The sequence below is a fragment of the Desmodus rotundus genome, chromosome 6 (genome assembly GCF_022682495.2).
Source record: "Desmodus rotundus isolate HL8 chromosome 6, HLdesRot8A.1, whole genome shotgun sequence".
NCBI lineage: Eukaryota > Metazoa > Chordata > Mammalia > Chiroptera > Phyllostomidae > Desmodus > Desmodus rotundus.
The window spans coordinates 15,936,019-15,958,465 of NC_071392.1; the positions used below are offsets into that span (position 1 = coordinate 15,936,019).

The 22,447-nt window shown below is 42.4% G+C and overlaps 1 protein-coding gene across 2 annotated transcripts in view; it reads right to left on the reverse strand.

Annotated features, from left to right (window-relative positions):
* DNAH11 (dynein axonemal heavy chain 11) overlaps positions 1–22,447 on the reverse strand; it is a 249,553-nt gene that overhangs the window by 65,469 nt on the left and 161,637 nt on the right. For both annotated transcript variants that reach the window (XM_045197324.3, XM_053927361.2), the window contains exons 57-63: positions 19,330–19,476; positions 13,600–13,713; positions 11,402–11,545; positions 10,591–10,773; positions 9,007–9,108; positions 5,598–5,732; positions 1,370–1,540 (exon numbers count right to left, since the gene is read on the reverse strand). In XM_045197324.3, the coding sequence (XP_045053259.2) occupies positions 1,370–1,540; positions 5,598–5,732; positions 9,007–9,108; positions 10,591–10,773; positions 11,402–11,545; positions 13,600–13,713; positions 19,330–19,476 (996 nt within the window). The remainder of the gene's footprint in view (positions 1–1,369; positions 1,541–5,597; positions 5,733–9,006; positions 9,109–10,590; positions 10,774–11,401; positions 11,546–13,599; positions 13,714–19,329; positions 19,477–22,447) is intronic.

Genomic DNA, 22,447 nt, shown 5'->3' on the forward strand with positions numbered 1-22,447 from the left:
GGAGAGGACGAGACTGAGAGGAAGGTAAGGGAAGAATCAGACTGCCCAGACTTCTGAAACTCAAAATGCGGTAAGAATTCGACAAAATCAGCAGAATGCTTTATCTTCTGATATAAAAGCCTATTTTTTGCCACAATTATTTAAAGAAAAACCTTGAACTTCCAGGGAGTAATATAGGTAACCTCTTTTTAAAAATTTGCAATATAAAAACATGGTTTGATACTACAGATATATTAAATATTTGAGTTACAAGGATATTTCTTTTATAATTAATTATGGGACACCTTCAATAATGAGCTTTCCCTAAAACATTTATTTTTATTTAAATTGCAAAAATTCCACTGACATGTGTTTATGTCATAAAAACAAGTCATCCCTCAATATTGGCAGGGGATTGGGTCCAGGATCCCCCCAACCCCCCACCGATACGGAAACCTGACGCTCAAGTCCTTCACATAAAGTGTCGTAAAACAACGCATACAATCAGCCTTCGACATCCTCAGATTCCCAACCATGGTTTGAAAGCACTATTTTTGATCCACAGATGACTGAATCCATGGATGAGAAACCTGAGGATACAGAAACCTGACTGTATACTTATTTTAAAAATCCACATATATGTGGACCCCTGTCATTCAAACCCATGTTGTTCAAAGGGCAATGGTACTGTGAAAATTGAGGCAGAATCACCAATGAAGAACATCAATACACAGAGAGACTTAGGATATCTTAAGGGCTGGAAATATAAACAAAGGCCCTGCTTTAATCAATTGAGATAACACAGTGCTGCGTAGAACACAGTGGTCTGGAAGTCAGAGGTCTGATGTCCTTTTCTAGGTAGCCTCAGTCACGTCATTTACACTTCCTGTGTCTTGGTTTTCTCTACAAGGAGGATCTCAAACTAGATGATTTCAAAGCTTCCAAATGTATGATTTCACTCTGTTTACGAATTTGAATTTTCAAATTTAGGGTGAGCTATTTCTATACTTATGCTCAAAACGCTACCCTTTCAATCTGAAAGTAGTCATAAAAATACTTTAACAAATAATTCATAATATTAGTAAGAAAACAAAAAGCATCGCATGATACAATAACATAATCATCCAAATTTGATTTCAGTTATTAGTGTTGTTACCATCTACGACTACATCTCTATAGTTTATATAATTAACTTTTATATTTGCCATCTTCCTGCTTAGCCATCATTAAAAGAAGAAAAACTACAAAACACAAGAAACGTCTCCTCCATGCCAGAGTTTCCAGCCAGGGGTTGTGACAGAGGCACAAAGGAGCCTGGTATCTACTGCTTTCACTGCTGGAATTTCAACACGATGCTTCCTAACGCCACCACGGTGGGGACGGAGCTTACCTTCCGACGGAGAAAGGGAATCCACTTGCAGGCTACCAGTTCCCGACGGTACTGCTGCGCGAAGGACCCCACGTAAGACACGAAGGCTGCCGCCAGGAGAACATCGCCACAGAGTGTCTTCTCTTGAGCTTCAAAGGATGTAATAGATTGACCCCAGCGAATTTTCTCTGACTGGAAGATAAAATTAATCAGTTATAATTGCAGCGTGAGTGACGACTCAGCTAACCCTTAATGTAATTGCCTTGGAGCACAGTTTAAGTCTATGCCCAGTCTTTAGGAGGAACGGGATGGAACTGGGTTGGCTGGACTGTTACAGTCTCCCGTTTGAAACCCGTCACTCGAAGCAGCTCTCATACTCTCTCCAGCTGCGTGCGCTAACTCTTTCATGGTGATTGAGGTCCTTCTTGAAAGTCTGATGACAGTCACTCTCCTGTCCCTCTGGGAGTGGAGGATCAAGAGCTGTGGCCAAGACTGAATGATGTTAGGACTTTTAATGGTGGCTTGGCTGCTCCCCACATCCCCTGCTTTCAGCAATGGTGCTACCCTGCTCCTGGCAAACTTTTTTGTTCTTTAACATACTGGCTATGGGCTTATTATAGAAAAAGGAACATGACCAACACCATGTTAATGAGTTAAAACATAAGGCTTAAAGCACCACCTAACCTGAATTCTATTAATTAAAGAATAGTGCTGGTAGTTTCAAAACTCACTAATAAAATCACTTGATCAGTGGCAGAACCTATAACATATGTAACAACATGGAAATCAGAAAGACTTCACCGGCCTTGAAGATAATACATTCAAAGAATGCCGTTGAAGTCCTTATATCTAATTGGATGGCCAGGAAATTTGATTTTCAGGTTAACTATGTGGAGCCCTTAATATTGGATTTGAATAAAACTGCAATAAATATCTATGGATTAATTAAAGTGCAAGATAGTTCACTAATTCATTTTGTTTCAATGCGTGCTAAAAATGAATACCTTCTAAGCACATGCAAATTAACAGGACCTGGAAGAAAATCAGCAATGTGACAGTACGAGCAAAGACAATCCCTGCAGAATTCAGTTTTCCTCGAGAAAGAAGAGAGACAGAACACAGGAGACAAAAATGACACACGTCAGAATAGATGGGAGCGCCAGGTGCCTGCAAGCCATCATAACACCCACGACACTGGGGCCGTGAAACGAGAGGGTGAGAACGGTTCTCAGAGCTGTGTTATGATGGTCTCCTTCCTTTGCCGAGCACGGAGAGCCCATCCCCAGGTAGCTATACCAGTCCAACGCTAAGGAACTTCTGCTCTCTACCCTCTTCAGGGAATCCATTAGTTTCCCTCCTCGGCTACAGGCCATATATCCATTAATTTTGAAAAGGAATCTCTCATTTGCCTTCCTTCCATCTTTGTTGTCTCTTTGGTTAGTAAATGTTACCCAATAAAGTGCACCCACCTCATTCTTCAAAACAGCTTTGAAACCTGGGGATTTACTAAACATAGACTTATTGGCTACTGAACTCGTCGATAATTTCACCATACCACCCACGCAACATAAATCATTACTGACACGGGCTAACAAGGGTTTAAGGGTTGGAACATGTCCTGTAATAAATTTCTAGACAGTTAAAAATCACTATAATTTTATTCTAATGCATTATAGATTGCCTGTAATGTCATCCTGGCTGGGTGACCCATTTCTAATTTTGAACAGCTGTTCAGCTAAGGAGTTAGTTAATGATTAAATATAAATTGTCTGATTTATTAGTCTGAATGGTTGAGCTTCCAGGTCAATGCTATATAGACAAAATCATCAGTCTTAATGCTTTTCAGAAGTTAACTGTCTCCTGTTCTCGTCAGAAAGAATTTATCCTCAAAGGAAAATGTCTGACATCTTCAATTAATCCTTAAAAAATATATATATACACACACACACACATATGCATGTATATGTATATATATTATTACATATAATGTATATTTTTGCTATTTAACACTAGTCAACCTGTTTTCCTCCCCTCGTCTAAATCTTCATGAGTGAGTAAAGCCTTTGGGAGACACTGCCATGTGTTAGAGACACAGGGTGGAGCCTATTTTTCCCTCCATAACACTTTCAGACATTCTGTAACTGCTTCAGGAAAACGGTCTAATTATATGATGCTTTTCCTTTTCCTCAGACACTTCACAAGCGGTGAACACTTCAAACTGCTTAAATCTCACCACTTTAAATGGGAGTAGTTGTAAACTCCAGCGAAAATGGTGGGATTTCTCAACTACCAGAGAAAGATGAATCTTCAAAAGGCCCCAGACTTTTTTTTTTAAACATGGGAGACTCCCAGAGCTCACCCATTCCTTCATTCAACAGCTATTTATTGATACCTACAACGTGCCAGGGACTGACTATCCTGTATGCTGGGGCTCAAGCTGTGTGGAAAACCCATGGAGGCCCCATTCTTGAGGACCTTATATGTGCGCAGGGTAAGTGTGTATGCCATGTGCTGATCAATGCTATCAAAAGACAATAAAGCAGAGTAAGAGCCATGGAGCGTCTCTGTGTGCAGTCGGGGTGGGGGACAGGGGACGCGCTCTGTCAGGAAGGGAGAGCAGAGAAAACCATGTGATAAGGAGAACTTTGAGCAGAGACCTGAAGGAAGTCAGGGAGCCAGCAATGCCATTATTGGGGGGAAAGGTAGCAGGAGCAAAGCCAGGGAAAACGGGGCAAGATGGAAGGGGGCAGGTGTGAGGATGGGAGGTATCCAGGAGCCAGCTCACATGGGGCCTTGCAGGCCAGGCAGAGCCTTTGGGCTGTACGCAGAGATAGACAATTAGTTATTGAGATTTCTGAGGGAGCAGTGACATGAATGAACTTAATTTTTAAAAACGTCCCTCAGCTGCAGTGAAGGGAGTGGGCTCTGGGGGTAACGGCGGAGGCAAGGGTGGTGCTCCAGGGCAGAGATGCTGGCGGCCTGGACCAGCATGGAGGTGAAGATGGTGAGGATGCTGGGACTCCAAATGGACTTCGAAGGTAAGCCAATACAATAAATATGTTGTGGACTGGGGATGGGTCATGTGAAGGCAAAATGTCAAGGGTGATTCCAAAGCTTTTGGCCCTAACAACTGGAAGAACAGGCTTGCAATTATTGAGGTGGAATGGAGAGAGTGGATTTTGCAGAATGGACTATGAGAGAGGATGGGTTGAAATTTGTGTTTTTTGTTTTAAATTAGATTTTTAAAAACTGTAGTATATTTATAAGAAGTTAGGCTATCTCCCAGCTCAACCAACCCTAACACAGTTCTCCCTTCTTTCTTGCTGAAAGAACTCTGATTTTGAATAGGGTGGTAATGTGTCCAGCCCCATGAGAGGGACTACCCTGTTTTCCTCTTTCCCAGCCTTCTTTGCAGCCACATGTGGTCACTCTAGCTCTGGCTGGGGAAACTGAAGTGGCAGTCCGCTAAACACGTTTTTAGGAAAACTTCAGTTTTTCTTATAAAAGGACAACAATCCAGCAGACACAGATTATTCTCTCTCCTGCCTGAATCTGAAGGTAAAACAGCCATCCGTGACCATGATGCAAAATGCATGAGGGTGAACGGCCACCCGCCAAGTCGGGAGAAGCAGAGGGTACAGACAGAGTAGGCGTCCGTTCGCCAATTGTCTGGTCCACCTGGAATTTTTTGGAATATATACGAAATAAACTCCCATTTGTTTAAGGCACTGTAAACCAACTTTTCTATCCTGGTCAGCTAAACACATTTCTAACAGTGCAGTTATGTATTTTGTGGTAGCACTTACCTAGAAATAATAGTTTTATTAAGGTATAATTCAGATATCATGAAATTACCCTTTACAGTACACAGTTGAGTGAGTTTTCAGTATATTCACAGACTTGTGCAGTCGTCCCAACTGGCTAATGTTAGAGTGTTTTGCTCACACAAAAGAGAAACTGTACCTATTTAGCACACACTCCCATACTTTGGGCTCTTTGCCCAGCCTGGCTCATCTACCTTCTGTCTCTGTAACATATCTGGGAAAACCACTGAGTTCATGGCTATACACTAAAAAATACGTAGAATCTGTCACTTCTTAGTTTGGGTAAGTTAGAACTCCAGTGTGAACTGATGATGAAATATTCTCCTTTATTGTTGATTCCATGTCTATTTACTTACCATTGACAGCAAATAAAGATAAAATCCAAAAAAAAAAAGGCTGGAATTGGGAAGAAATGGCTAACTTGCCTCAAGTTCCTTGACGAGTTTGTTGGCTAGGTCAATGGTTTTGTTGGTTTGGTTCACCTCTTCCTGACACCGAGCTTTCTCAGCAATTGCTTTTTCGAATGAAGCTGTGAGTCTGCTCAGATTTCGGTCCAGATCCTAAATAAGAGTCAGATTAACTTTTGAGCCATTTTTAAATAAGACAGAAATATTATTATCATCTTAAAACATCTATTACCTGACAGTAAATGAACCAAACTTCTAACCATCCTCCTACCTTTGCCCCGTTAGCACACGTTAGCGAAGGAGTGCCACCAGAGACTGCCAGCTTGCCGTGTGGCCTTCTTGCCTCCTTTCTTTTGCATAGGGCAGGGGGCTGTCAGTGACAGGATGAGTGGACGTGCCCTGCACTGTCCCCTCTCTCTTGGGCCTAAGCCTTAAATGATAAAGGTCATCCATTGGTTCTCCACCTCTTGACTTTACTCATTTCCCATTTGGTCTGTATCGCAGGCAGTGAAGAGAGGGGTTAATGACTTTGGCAGCCTGACCTAGGCTGGCCAGCCAGATTGTCTCTTCTAGAAACTTGGGATTGAAACTCAGAGATGTGTCACTGTCTTTAGCATCAAAAGAACCAGAGAGATGTGTACATTTTGGAGGGCTCTATTTAGAGGGGCCTTCTTCCACCAGGGATATAGGAAAGCAGAAGGAAGAACTCTGAAGAAACAGAAGAGATGAAGGGGAAGAGAGATGAAAAGTTGCAAGACCCCTGAGAGACAACACGAGACATTCATGGCGGCTTCCCATTTCCTGGAGTCACACATTTTTCCTCTGAGTTCCATGAGTCATCCTGGTCCCCTTCTTGGCTTAAGGGTTTCTAAGTGGTTTTTTGGTCATTACAGCCAAAACAGCCTTGACTAAGATATTAAATACTTGGGAGACAACTTACTATAGCATCTTGGTACTTGAAAGTTTTAACAACCCTAAATATGATTTACAATATTGCCTTAGTAAAAATGTGCAAAGTTCCAAGAGACTTTAGTAAGCAAGCTTGTAGAATATACCTTATTCATAATTTAGAAACTGCCTATATGTGTCCATGACCCAATGATTACATCATTATTTAATTAATTTCATTAAAGCAGCAACTCTTTAAAAATATTTTAGGTTATTAAAAGTACTTGTGATTTTTTTATAAAACACAGAAGCACATGTAAGCTCTGGTATCAGACACCTGAATTCATATTTGGACTCTGCTGCCAGCTAAGCAGCAGTGTCAGCTGAGCTCTCTATGCCTCAGTTTCATCATCTGAAAAGTGGAAATAATACTATTATCCAACTCACAGGGTTGGCTTAAATATACATGGAATAAGGTATGAAATGACATATCAGTTCCTTTCATAAAGCTGGGAAGGGGAACTGGGTATTCGGAGACCAGTCTGTTGTTTCTATGCCTCTTGTGAAGAGGCATGGATAGCTTTTGTTCTGGACTATCTTTCCCAAGAGATGTGCATAGCGAATTGTCTTGGAGGATAGAGGTTGTGATTCTCTTGAGGCAGAAGACAGATTTGTTCCTGAGCAGAATAATAAAGATATGCTTTCCTCTGAGGCAAAGGTTGGGCAGGTTTACTTACAGCCCTCTTTATCTTGGGGGTTTTCTAAGTTTGGGATTTCTCAGCTGTGACACATCCCACTGTGTACAACATCACCTGGTCCTCGGTGCTTCACTCCCGTGGAAACTGGGGGACAAAGGGAGTGATGCAAGTATGGAGCTCACGTTGCATGATGCGCTGTAATAAAGTCCTTGGTCTCTGACCCACAAGTCTCACGTCTTCTGCCAGGAGAGAAGGACTCAGTCCTAGGACCCCAGCTGACCAGACACCCTAACCCAGTGGTTCTCAAATTTGAGTATGCATCAGAACCACAGGGAGGGCTTGATAAAACCCAGATTTCTGGGCTCCCTGTCCAGAGGTCTGGGGTGGGGTCGAGGGTCTGCAATTCTAACCAGTCCCCCGGTGACACTGATGTCAGTCCAGGGAACATACTTTGAGAACTACTGCCCTAAAGAGACCAACTTTGGACTTTCTCCGTGGCGCTCCTTAGGCCCTGTTTGTGAGACATAGTGGCCCTTCTTCTACTCCGATGTGGTAGATTTTGTTTTCCCTCAGCTTTTAAAGTGAGGCCATCTTCTCATCTGAAACTGGAGAGAAAGACTTGAAAGGACGACTATGTAGAGACCAACACTGGTAGAAATGAATTTCCATCCCAGCGTGAATGCTGCTGCCAGACACACCTCTGCTTTTCTAGGCAAGAAGGTAGCAGGAGGCATTTCCCTTCTGGAGGGGGGAGGAGAAGTGAGAGGCTGCAGGAGACCAGGGCCAAGCTGGCAAAAATTAGAATGTGGACTCAAACCTTGATCTGACTGTGTGAACAGACAGAAACGGTGCAGAGGCACTTTGTCTTTGGCATGACCAGCCTTGGTGTCTCCACAGAGAACTGAACCTTGGTGGGAACTGAGATTGGTGCATTAATAACTACTCTCTGGAAATCCATTCTTGGCAGGGGGACCGAGGGAACCCGTTCTTTGCAAAGCCATCTCGATTATTACTCTGTCCTCTTTTCTCCGTGTTTGCAAACTCAGTTCTAAGGCTTACTGATATGTGAACCTCTGCTTAGACCACGGGTCTTTGAAAACAGGTGACGTGGGCAATTCTTTTCAGCTAGTGGCAGGCTCCGTCCAAAGGATTACTGAGCCTGCAATTACAGCTGCTCTGGACCGTCGGGTCATACGGGGCTGTCCCCAGCACCCTCATCACTTTTTCTATGAACATTAAGTTGCTTCTGGTATTTACACAAAGCCATCAACAATAGATGGGAACTTTTTAAAATTTGCAAATATTTATTGGTTTGAGAAAAAGGAAGGGGGAAAAGAGAGAGGGGGTGGAGAGAGGGAAGGAGGGGTGAGAAGGGGAGAGAGAGGGAGGGGAGAGAGAGAGAGAGAGAGAGAGAGAGAGAGAGAGAGAGAGAGAGAGAGAGGCTTGTTGTTTCAGTCAGTGATACATTCAGTGGTTGATTCTTGCATGTGCTCTGATCAGGGATTGAACCCTTGGCATATTGGGACGACATTCGAACCAACTAAGCTAGCCAGCCAGGGTGAGATATTTTTCTAAAGGTTTTAGTCAAACTGACAGTGAGAGTTTTTACAAGTGAATAAAGATAACTTTTATGAAATTAATGTTTACCCTAAATTTGTTTAAATCTACTAAAAAAGTATGTAAATGAAGGCATTAATGAAAGATCCAATTCCTTGCCATTTTTGGTAGGGATTCTGATTGGCCCTGTCTGAAGGTGCTATCCTAAGACAGGGGAGAGAGGTGGGGAGGGGAAAGGGTACCACCTCTTTGGAACTTCTTCAAGGGTTATCACTGGCGCTTACCTCAAGCCTTTTCCTGATAGCTTCTAGTTTTTCAGTAGCTGCAGCCAATTCTGAGTTTGCCTGGGCTAATGCTTGGCGTTTGGGCTCCACATCACAGTAGACCTGAAAATCCGTATGGGATTTAATTCACGAGGGAATGAACAGGCAAAGAGGACAAGTAATCCTTCAATCCTACATCTGCTGGGAGCTTTACAATTGAAATCTCTAATTTACCTAGCAATGGGTTGTGTATTTCTTAACCATGGTACTACCTAATGGCAGAGCAAAAATCCACATAGCTTTCCAAGCACTCTCTCCATGTCCACTATTTACTCATTTATTCTAGATATTAGAGTCACGAGTACTGTATTTGCATTAGATGCTATATATGTCAAACACCATTAAGATACTGAAATTAGTTTGTCAGACAATTTGGAGATAAGCCTCACAGCACTAGAAATTGCAGTGTGCAGGAACCATGGCTGAAATTGGGAGCACGTCTTGACTTTAAGGCAGAAAGTAAGTGTGGAGGAAGTCTCTGGACCCAGAAAGGGGGAGGTATCCTCACACAATATTAACCACACTTTCACTTTCTTTCCCAAGTTCCTGGTGACCTTAAGTATGTGTTTTTTGAATGGGTCATTTGAGAATTTAGGTGGATCAAGTTTTTTCTCCTGTTGGGGAAAGAGAAAGGAAATTACATTTTATTTCCTGTTTTATAGCACAACCACCAAGAATGCAGCCAGTCTAACTCCATGCTCATATTTTCACTTGCGATGCAAGGAGAGCAGAGGGGTCAGCATTTGATGGGGGAGAGAGGCCATACGTCAATGCACATCAGTGGCAACCTGCCTCAACTCTGCCTCTATACGGACTCCCGCGTACGGAATGCCATTGGCTACACTCCGCATTTCCTCAGCAATTCTGCTTTTGAATATAACACACAACCTTCCAAGACAAAAATGAGACAGGTTTTCAGAGCTAAGGACCACGCATCGACCCTTTGTACACCCAGTCCTCTGCAAAGTACTGGGAACACAGTTGACAGACAATCAGTATTTGATAAATGAATGACTAAAAGAAGTGGTCATTCCACCTCTACACCGCCCCAAGTACGAACTTCAGATTAGACCATACACCGGCAAAAATCTGCTTGTCGTTAAAATACTAAAACAAACAAAAATGGCTCGTTCCTCATCTCCCTAAGTCTACAACAAGAGGGTGTAAATATTTGCTTTGAGGGCAGAGATTGAGTTTAATGAAACATGAATCCAGAGTGCAGTTGTTCCAAATCAACATAAAATTAGTATTTTAGTACAAATAAATAGAATTAATGTATGCAACGAGTTTTCCTCTACTCACATCAAATTAATTGCTGCCATTTGATCTAAAGTAGTATTCATTCTACCCTAACAAAAGATAGTTTTTAACATTTCAATTATCATCCGACATAGAATTCTATTTAATCAGATACGTTCATGCCTCATTCTTAGAACCTTATCTTATTTGATTATTACCAAATTACATTTTTTGCTGGCCTAGAAATTAAGATATTTATGGGCCTTTGTGAATTCCACCTCTATGCCACCTGATTAGGACGAATACCTCATAGAATTTAATGATATTGATGACCCAAGCACAGAGACCAGCTGCTGCAAAAGACTTGGTCCGAATCAGGCTTGGATTAAACTCTGGGTCTTTCAAATACTGCTCATTCACCACTTTTAGGCAGTTCTCTGGAATGTGCTCTTTGTCGTAGTTAATTAAGGCTTGCAGAAAATCATCAACCTGTAAAGCAAAAAGACTTATTGCAATGAGCCCACTTTGGCTGCAGAGAAAATTCCAAGATCAAAAGTTAAAATCAGCTTTTAGGACTCACATTACAAAGGCAAAATTGGCAAGCTGCATTTATCCTACTGTTTGACTTTTTCAGGCTTTAGTGCATGAAGTTAGAATTAGCAATGGACACTTTTAAAGCCTCTTCTCCCCCAGGGTAAAATATTCGGTCCCTGCACAGGAGGCACTCACATTTTGAAGGAAAAAAAGGGCAGATAAGAAAAAGAAAATCACATACTCCAAAGCCCTTTTGCTTCACCTTCTTGTGCATTAGTAACATTTTTTTCCAGCATAAGAAATCCATGTAATTTTCTTCCTCCTACACTTAACTGCTTTTATAATTTTGCAAATAATTAGCAACCTCCCAACGGCTGCTGGGGTGGACTTAGGTATGTTATAACTCCAAGCTAACCTCCAATTTAGCAAACACAAAATCTAAGTCTAAAGAACATACAGCAGATTACCCTTGCCAAATATGAAGATGGTTCCTTCTGATGGGAACATCTTTGCCTATCAGGTATGACCACAGGTTTGAAAACAGAGATTGTTGGGATTTTCAGCCTGCCAGGCTGTCTGATACCTTTCCCATGAAGACTTTAGCTGCTTTCCAACTTCGGTCTTTCGGCACTCTGCCCCGGGGAGCCAGAAGCACCATCACGGCCGCAGTGACGTTGGTAACCGCGTTCGGGGGGTTGGGGAAGGCTTTCAGCTCAGTGAGGTTGACCTGAAGAAAAGCACAGACCCATTCAAGACCAGGGGAGGTCTGGAGAACTCCTGTGCATCGCCCAGCAGGCCTTCAGTGGCCTCCTACCTCTCCTTTTCACACCCGTCTTGGTTTGGCAGTTCTTGGCCTCCCACCCAGGAATTCCAAGAAGTTCAGTCCTCCCTGGGCACCTTCCTGCTGCTCTGCAAAGAGCACTGCCCTTTTTGGCTGCTAAGCAAAACGGTTCATCTGGTATACCAGTCCTGCAGAGCCCTGCTCACTGAGTCAGGACATTTTATAAACGTATAGGTTTTCAGGTATTCGTGGGTTCTATCCCATCTGTATAACATACCTGCATTCTAACCAGGTCCTCCCAGGAACACGATCCCTTAGTACAGTGGCTCTTAGTTGTGTTTTCCTGCTTAACATGTGTAAGGAACATCTTCCATTACACTACGATGACTCCCAATCAGGAGGATGCCCCTGCAGGTTCTACCTACTTTCTACGCTACTCCTTAATCTTCCCCTGTCGGAATGTTGATTTACCCGATGATGGTATTAATGGTATAAATTACAGGCATCAGGGCAAATACTTAGGGGCATTGGTACCTGTAAGAAACACATGCAGGTTCACGATACATGACTTAAAAAATGAGTGTTTCCTGTAATATTTCATGAAGTACATAATATACTCATTAGATGTTGCACCTGATTCCACTCCATTACCATAAACTGCCTATTTATTTGGGAAATGACTACAAAGGACAGAAAGGCGAAAATAAGAACAAAAGCAAAGACTGAAAGTATGCTGATGACAACAGAGCTAGCTAACCACGATTTTTCCACATTTGGAAATACCATCATCATTTACAAATATATATATATATATATATATATATATATATATATATATATATATATATATATAGATTCAGCTTTATATCTCAGTGACATTTACTTTGCTGGTAAGTAATGATATATTCAGAGAAAAATTGCAAATGTAGAGAAGCACAAAGCAGAAAATGCACATTCCATTGCTCAAAAATAAAAAGGAAAATACAAAATCACATTACTCAAGAGGCAAAAGGTTATTACTGTCTTTTGTTTTTCCAGTCTTTTTTCTACGCATGCATATTCTTCCTTAAAAAGGCCATACAGTACCTCCCATTTTATACATTGCTTTATTCACTTAATATATCATAAACATTTTCTCATGTTGCTAATCAGTATTCAACAACATCATTTTAATGGCAGCAGAGAACTTGAATGTATAATAACCAATCTTCAATCAAAGTATACTTATATTCTTTTTATTTTCCAGTTTTATTGTATTTTCAGCAACACCTATGTAAATAACTCTTTGCTCGCTGTCAAAATTAGTATCTCCCAAAAATAGTTAGAAAAAGGAATTGAATATTTCTCTGAAGAGCAGTGAAGGTCGGATCTTTCTCTCTTTGAAACTGAATCCTCAAAACCTCAGGCCTGGGAGTCCCTGGGATTCTCCCCTGGGGTCTCATAGAGCCCAAGGACAAGCCTAGCTGCTTCAAATACCATCACCCACAGTTCCACTTTTCCTTACACTACCCTTCTAACTACCACAGATTTTCTCATATGGAAATTCGAATACTCAATGAGGTTTAACTAATAACATGACCGAAGGAAATGGTGTGAGCCAACCTTAGGTACTTTGTTCCCACCCACCATTCTTTTCATGAGAGGCTCTCATCATTGTTACTTTTTATATTCCAGAGGAAATACAGAATCCTCCCCAACCCCCTTAATTCTTAAAGCAATGCATACTTGGAATAACTGGATTTGGGTCAAATCCATTTGCTAACAAGGAGTGCCTTTCATGGGAGTACATGTCCCATGGTGCTGGAAGCATTCTGTGGGAGACAGACTTCTGGATGGGAAAGGAAGCTGAACTATACCAACGACCTCCAAGGTTTGCTTCCATGTTGTTACCTTTCTTTTTAAAAACTTTCTGGTCGCATGGACTTTACTCTCAGCTCAGTTATTCAAACTCTAAACACTCTCGGTATTATTTTCAGGAATCCCCAAATAATTGTCTTTACCCTGTTGAGTGTATCGAGTGCAGCTGTCGCGGCCACCAGCGCAGGCTCGGCCTTGAGCAAGTCGGCCTCACACTCCTTCTGTTTCTGGGACACTTGGGTCTGGATGGCTGTCACCTAATCAGAGAGGAAAAGCACATAAACCCACAAACACCAGCAATCACCTTAGGCACCACTACTGGAAAATGCGGGCCGAGTCAGACCACGCTTCGATAACGCATCTGTCTATACCTTGAATAGGTGAGGGTTTTTGTCTAAAGACTAATTCCCTTTAGGCACACCGTGTATACAAGGTTTGGTACAGCACAAAGTACACAATGACAAATGCCAACGCAAATGGATTCAAGTATCAATAAGCTCCCGGAAGGGCTCTGACTAATTTAACTATAAGGTGCCACTAACAAGAAAGGCAAGATTAAGCAATTCCTGTGTTCTCCCAATTCCTTTTTCAGAGAGTCCTGGACGAGCGTAAGTCTAGGCTGGCCCAGTAACTTAGACCACAAAATATTCTTGCTAGAATCCCCTACCTAATCTTTGCTAACATTTGCCTCGAAGCCATGTTGGCTCTTCTTTTGGAACAGATGTAAAGCTTCCTTGGTCAGCTGGCTACTGGATTCCGTTCCATGCTATACCAGCTCAGCCATAGACAGAATTCCTATGAAGACTAACTACTGCTCTCTCTAAGGACCTGGTGAGGGACTGGCGCTGCAATGGTCCAGTTCTGTCTTGGGCAGTAGAACAATGACACTGATGTCCACTCTCCTGTTGAGGGTCCAGTGGCAACCTTCACATGCAGAGGGGGTGCTGTATCAGCCTCATGACATGAACACATGTAATATGGACACAGGGAAACCAAACAGGGAAACTTGAACCAAATCAAAGTGAGAAGCTTTGGAGTTTTTATCCACCTCCTAGGACACCTGTAGAATCTGAGCGGCCAGGAAGAGTACATTTGCAGTTCTCAGCAGACATTCGAAGTTCAAAGCTGTGGCACTGGGCGCCAGGATTGGGCCACCCCGGAGACTGTTCCTGCGGTGATGGCGATGCGTGGAAGGCAAAGTGTGAACTAAGTGCATCTATTCCGACGTGTTTGGAATGCACAGGTTTAACTATACCATAAAATTAAACAGCACTCACAACAATTTCTGTTGTCTACTGAAGCTTTATTAGCAGTAATTACCCATCTCCTGATTAACCATTATTTCACTGTATAGCGCACCTTTTAGGAACATCATCAGTTCGGGGTAGACACGCGATCTCCTGCCAGGCCATGCCCGGCTACGTTGATGTAAAGGAGGAAACGCTCCGAAACTACAGCCATGGAGACTGCCAGGAATGGACCGTGAAAATTTTAAGAACACTGCATTTTCAGTGTGCTGGAGAATACCGCTACGGATGAAAGAGTGAGCGAGTGTGTCTGACTGAGTGAGTTATTACCTCGAGTGTTTATTTTCCATAAGGGTGTAATGAATCTATGAAAGCTTTTCGTTACCATTTATAACAGCATCATTTCAAAACTGAACTCAGGATCACAGATCTTTAGTACTAGAAGAAACAAGGGGTTTTTCTTGAAGTGCTATTTCTGTAAGACTGGGAGTTGCCATTCTTCTTCTGTCTCCTTTTTGTTAATGGAGTATTATTTTACGGTAATATTTAAAAACAGAGAAATCTTGAACATTTAATACATTAAAACACACAAATGCCAATAAAAAATACTCGAGGTTGACTTAGTTCTCACTCCCCATACCTCTCACCCTAAGGTGCAACACCACCAGTGCCATGGAAATGCTGGGTGTCTCGGTGACTCGAGAGGCCTCTGGGTGCAATTTCCTTTGCCCCGTGGCTCCGGGGCAGTGTCAGCAAGGGTCACCCTGGAAAAGGGGGAGGAGCTACAAAGATTGCTTAGAGTGGGTGCTTTCCCTCGACCACTGCCCGTTAAAGCTGAGATTTGGAGTCGTCCCCTCCTTGGGTGCACCAGAACTTTCATCAGTCAACAGCTCCTTGCAGATGGTTCATGAAATTTAGTGGTGGCTACAGTGAGAGGATGAAGTCAGAATACTTGTTACGGGCAGAACTATGTTCACCCGAAATTTATGTTAAAGCCCTGGCCCCAGGACCTCAGAAAGTGACTATTTGGAAACTGGGCTTTTAAAGAGGCAAATCGGTTAAATCAAGCCCGTTAAGGTGGGCCCTAATCCAATCTGACTGGTGCCCTTATAACAGGGGGAAATTTGGACACATGGAGGACACAGCAGAGCTGTGCACACAGAGCAAAGGTCATGTGTGGACATAGCAAGAAGGCAGCCATCTGTGAGCTGATGAAAGAGGCCTCTCCTTGAGGACAGGTTTCCCCAAGACAAGAAAACAAACATGCCAACACCTTGATCTTGGAATTCCAGAGCTGTGAGAAAATACCTTTCTGCTGTTCAATCCTCCAGGTCTGTGGTCTTTTGTTATGAAAGCCGTAGCAGACTTAATACATCTCCACACTATAAGGAATTCCTGACAGTCCCCTAAGACTCAGCCCCACCCTCATTTCGGAAGAAAACATATAAAAATGGAAGACCATTCAAAATTAAGGAGGATGATCAACTTCTGAAAAGACTGTATGAGCCCTGCAATTTGGAAGGTACTTACACTTATGAGGATTGCACTCTACTCAAAAAAAAAAAAAAAAGAAAGAAAGAAAGAAAAAGTTTGAAAGGGATCTGAGGGGGACCCTGTCCCCCAGTGTCCCCCAGTGTTGCAGATGAAACAAGACTGCCAAAACATGATCTGTTGGGGAGAAAAGGCTGGCTAATCTCGCAGAGGAGAAGCGCCTCGAGCACCTCTTTCCCTGGGCTTTTATTGGGTTTAGGTTGCACAGGAATACAGAGCATATATGGAAAGCTCATCAGTCAGTGTCAGGCTGTAATGATCAAGGAAGGGAGATATGGTCAATAGATAACATTCAGAGAACTGGAAGGGCTCATTCTGAGTCAGGGTCTGACACACAGAGTGATGCCAAAGGGCCATAATAATGGGAGACAAACCCATTTTATGCTTGAAGTCTAAACAGCTCATCTAGATTAACCTGAGGGTATTCTTAGCAAAGCAGGACTCACAGGACTTCATGCATTCTTCTTCAGGCCTGATTGCCTGGGGGAACCCCCTGTAATGGTATAGGGCTGTGCCCCCCTTATCTGTCATTCTTTCAGGCTGGAGTCAGGCCAGGGAAACAAAGTAGCCAAGATGGTAGGAGACTTCCTGTAGTGGACTGAGGACTCAGGCTATAACAAAGCGTGGGGTGAAGGTCCATCACCCCTTTTCTATAGTCCCCTAAGACTTCCCTGAGGGTCCCTTCATGACTGTGCCTGTCTAAGGTTGTTCCTCCCTTGAGGAATCTTACCTGTCATTGGCTAACCAGTCACCCACCCAGGCCAAGCAGGGGGATATGAGAGGGGATAGGTTTTTGTCTCCTTAGCAGCTTATGTCCCTAAGGCCTTTTTACTCAGCCTTAGCTGTGGGGGGTTACCACTTCTGAAACCAGGCAGGGTGGTTCCCAAAGGGATCAGAGGACCCTTAGACTTTGCAGCTGGTTAAGTCAAAGATGGAAGAGCTCATTTACACAGGCCAAATGGTGCTGGTGTTAACGTGAAGTCCCTGCTGGCCAAGCCAGTGGTTTGAGGGGTCTTTATTATTTTATTAATTCGAAGCAACCATTTCAATCTGCTTGTCTACCTGGGTTGTCAATATGCACAGCAAAGCAGTGTCTAAATCCCAATATTAAATGTGACAATGTAGTTTTATGACACTTTATTGCTTCTCACATATTAAGTCTTGATACCCCAATTTCAAAAGAGCACAGAGTCCATATACACCTTTTATAACCACGTAGAACCTAGCAGATTGCTGAGCATCTAACAAGTGGGAGCCCACGACACACGGTGTTGATTTTCCTTGCCTCTGTGTGGTTTAATTACGAGTAGACCTTCTTTCTATGGCCACCCAACTTACGATAGTGCCTTCCACCATCAAATCTATTTGATTTTCATCAGATCCCTTATCACTACCGCAAACTCTCCTGTCCGTGAGCATGTCGTGTGTCTCCTGCCGGTCGTCCCATGGCGGTGTGAGCTACATGAGGTCACCTGGCACGATTTCTATCCTCAAGCACAGTGCCGGGGAAGAAACAGGTGCTCAGTTAGTCTTTGCTATTTACAATTCAATGAAGCCTCATGGATAAAAGAAAAATATTTGCAAGGATCATTTCATTTCTTGGTATGCATTAGCTATAAAAATATTATGAGTCCCTTTCATGTTTGAAGAACTCCACAACCTGTCAGTTCAGCTCTAATTTTCTAAAACTTTCCCCTTTGAGAGAATAATTTTGCCTTAGGAAGTCACATGCAAAAATACCTGTAGAGTACTTGTTATATTTTAAGATCTCAAAAAGGTATCTGTAGACACAGGTTATGATGTAACAATTGCTAGGTCATCACATATTTCTGCAATGTCTACAAAATATCCCCTGGGTTTGATTAGTTTATAATATCACACCATGTGTGATTCTTAATTGCTTAATATGCTAATATAATGCACTCTTAAAAACATCTTCCATTTACCTGTAACTCAATAAAAACATTTATTATCAAAATTAGGAATTTTATGCCTATTGGCTACATCAAATGAGCCCTATCTTCCACTTCTCGACGTTGTTGTGTTTTTCTAAAACAGTTTATTTCGAGCTTTGATTTTCAATACACTTTTCAAGTCTTCCGTTGCACAAGCTAAAGGCAAACATGCTCCATGTGCATTCAGAAAAACAGAAAAACAATGCAACTGACTCCCTTGTGAACGAATGGCAACACCACTGGAGAAGCTCAAATATCTTCTGGTTCCAGAAAATGCAGGGATAATGCATAATAGCTACTGATTCACTGGCTGTAAGAACGGTGGCAATTCATAATCTTTTATTAACTAAGCCCCGATTCTAATATTTTATCTAAAATAATTTACCTTACACATACACATTCACTCAATTTTTAAACAAATATTTATTAATCTTACACTTATGGTAATATCTCTTTTGGAAAATAAGATATAGAAAAAAATCCTTCCCATTTAAATCTGAAGTGTTGGTAAAAACAGAAGGCAAAAGAAATTATGTTTCTTTCCAGAATTGCTGGGAACCTCAGTGCAAAGAAAGCAGATTCTATATAATCTTAAAACTAATTGTTTCCACCAATAAAACGTAATACAAAATGCCAGAGCCTCAATAGAATCAAAAAGGACAAATTTAAGTTAGGATTTAATAATAAACTCAAGTTGTATTATTAAAATGCAAAATTTGAAAACCATCTTGCAGAGTGACGGAATGGGCTTTGTTAACAATTGAGTTGTTCAATTTGCCTAAAAACTGAAAACCTTCGGAACCCTCAGAGGCGACTTCCTGACCTTTACTGTATTACAAATAGGCCTGGTGTTCAAGATCCACGTCCATTATATGCTTGAATGAGCTCGGTATTTATTGTCCTTCCATATCATTAAAAGAGCTAAAAGGTTGGGAAAATGCATAATGTAAAGAAAGGTCAAGTGGTAATCGTGGTGTGAAATGCTGTTACATGTGTAACTATAATAATTCTTTAGATTTTTATGCTCCTTGGAGAGGAAGTTGCTCAAAATTGTTCACCTACTAAGGTTTATTTTGTGCTAAATACAGCCCAGTGCTCTAAATGGCGGAATGAGCCTGACCTTTTGCTCCTCCGCGTCAGCGACAGCCTTTTCCCGGCTCACTTTCTCCGTCTGAAGCCCGATCTTTGTGATCAGAGCTTCAGCGTCCTGATTTCTACGTTGCAGCTCGGCTTCTTGAGAGGCCAGTCTGGCTTTCAGATCTCCCACCTAAAGAGAAAAGTCATTCTTTTGAAGTAATTTGTGTTGATAAGAACAAATATCAGATATAACTAAGTTTTTATTTTTATTGTTATTTTTTATTGTCTCCCAAGGACATGCTCGTTAATTTTAGAGAGAGGAGATGGGAGGATGAGAAACATCGATGTGAGAGAGAAAACATCGATGGGCTGCTTCTTGCTCACGCCCAGACCAGGGACCAAACCTGCAACCTTGGTATGTCCTTGACTGTGAATCGAACCCACAGCTTCAGCCTTTCGGTTTACAGGATGACACTCCAACCAGTGGAGACACACTGGCCAGGGCAGAGGTAGCTTAGTTTTTAAAATGAATTCAGGGTTCCCCAGTAGTTTGTGTTGCATCTGTTTCTACCCAGTGGACTTTAGTGCCATGTGTGAAATCGCAGTCCCAACTTTTGCCTTAAAGGAATGAACAGAACAATGTTTTCCAATGGTTTTGTGGGAAATATTAATTTACATCAGCATCAAGTAGAAGTTTATCTTCTCAACCCATTCTGTGCAGTCAGAGGAGCACTCACAGGGGTCCCCACCTAAGCCCCGTCACCCGCAGCCCTGGCTTTCTCTGTCCTGTGCAGCTCAGGCTCCAGGCAGCTGAGTCCATGGGAGAACCTGCTTGGTGACAAGCTGGAAGTACCCCACTTTCATTCTCCAACAGAGAACTGGAGGCTCCAGACAAGTTGAAGACATCAATACTCTGGCTATTTTCCGTTGCTTATTTTGATGGGTATGCCCACAGACAGGCCTTATCTCTTCCCGCAAAATAAGAAATGGCCTCCTGATTTTTCTTCACCTCACAGGACATTCACCTTAATTCCTATACCACGAAAGGTGAACCCTGAGTGTCCTGGGGGATCAGAAGCCTCCCAATATGAATTCTTCCTGAGGGGAGGGGCGCAGCTCCTGTGAGACTCAGTCTTTCTGAGGCATCTACAAATTTACCTGCTCTAAAGAATGGCTTCCCCCATGTTGTAAGTTAGGATTTCATGAAGTTCAAAAGGTACCACTGGGTTCCTGAGTCTGAGGATCATGTACATAGAAGCAGAAGTGAAGCGCTAGGGAGAAAAAGGGGACTCAGCCCTCAAAACACACGAAAGCAGCTCATACATCATGATAATTAGCTCTTCGTTCCACTTCCTTTCTAGAAGTATAAATTTTACTATTTTGTTAAAATCATAGAAGCAGCCCTGGCTGGTATAGCTTAGTGGATTGAGTGCTATGAACCAAAGGGTCGCCAGTTTGATTCCCAGTGAGGGCACATGCCTGGGTTGTGGGCCAGGTCCCCAGTAGGGGGCATGTGAGAGGCAACCACACAGTGATCTTTCTCTCCCTCTCTTTCTCCCTCCCTTCTCTTCTCTCTAAAAATAAATAAATAAAAGAAAAAAAATAGAAGCAATCATAGAAGCAAAAAAGGCCAACAATAGCATTTATTTTATTTTAGTTTAGTTTATGCATTTACTTTTAGAGAGAGGGAAAGGAAGGGAGAAAGAGAGGGAGAGAAACACCAATGTATAAGAGATACATGGATTGGTTGCCTTTCATAGGCCTCGGACCCACGGACCTGGCCTGCAACCCAGGCATGTGCCCTCACTAGGGATCGAACCAGAGACCTTTTGGTTTGCAGGCTGGACTCAATCCACTGAGCCACGCCAGCCAGGGCATAACATTCATGTTTGTCTCAACTGCAAAAAGCACTTTAGTGGTTCCATCTTATGGAAGGGCAGCCCACTACCACATGCAAGGACTCTGGTAACCTCTACCTCAACACACTTCATTTACACTCTACCTAAACAGCAAAATTCCCACTACTACCTGTATGTTAAAGTTAAGGGAAGACTGCTTTTTAGCCTCTCTGCAAACTCATGGTAACACTGCTCGATGACATCTGATTTTCTGTTCTCTTTAGCCACGTGAAACGGGTCGTGTGTAAGGTCATAATCAACAGAATCACCCAAGAGACTAGGAAAAAACTGATTTCAAGCCCTAATTTCAGATTCTAAGTAAACTACCAGGTCTGAAATATCCAAAGTGCTTCAGGTGACCTAAGCTGATATCTAGGGAGGAGCTATGTGGCTGTAAAAGGGGTTTCCACATAAGAAACTATGCTTCCTTTATATAATAAACTAATTTTTTAAAAAACTCTTAGGAAGCTATTAAATATTCCAGCCAGTCTTCTGATATTAAGAGCATACATGCACGAATACCGAGTGAAAAGAAATCACCAGCAGTCCTTCAGTCGACTGTTTGTGCATCTTCTCTCGGACTTCTTGCCTGTCGTTTCTAGCCAAGGAGGGACAAGGAGACCCCGAGCAGCCACACACTGGGCAGAGACCTGCTACTTGCTTTCTTTCCCCCTTTTCCCTTCCTCCTCGGCTCATCAATATGTAACTGAGATGATGTTAGAAAACCACTCATTTTCTCGTAGCTCAACAGGACTCCAGGAAAGTCTTTACTGGGGAAAATGGTCTTGATTTAAGCGAGATGGAGTTGGAGAGATAGGTAGAGAAGGGAAAGTAAAGAGAAAGAGGGCAAAGAGAAAGTGCGCAGAACAAGGAAGAGTAAAAAAGACATTTGTTGAAAGGGAAGGAAAACATGGGGGCTTCCCAGAAACTAGTCTTCACATCACTCACTCCTGGAGACCAACTGGGAAACCTCCTCACTCTGGTTTCTATTTCCCACTCGTGTTCACTCTATTCACTCCTCAGTACAGATTGGAATGTCACTGAAGAGCCATTCCTTGAACAAGGGTTCAATCTCCAAAATATATAAAGAACTCACATGACTCCACTCCAGGAAGAAAAACAACCCAATTAAAAAATAGGCAGAGGACCTGGACAAATACTTCTCCAAGGAGGACATACAGAGAGAAGGCCCAGAGGGCCCATATGAAAGGATGCTCAGCATCACTAGCCATCAGAGAGATGCAAATTAAAAGCACAATGAGA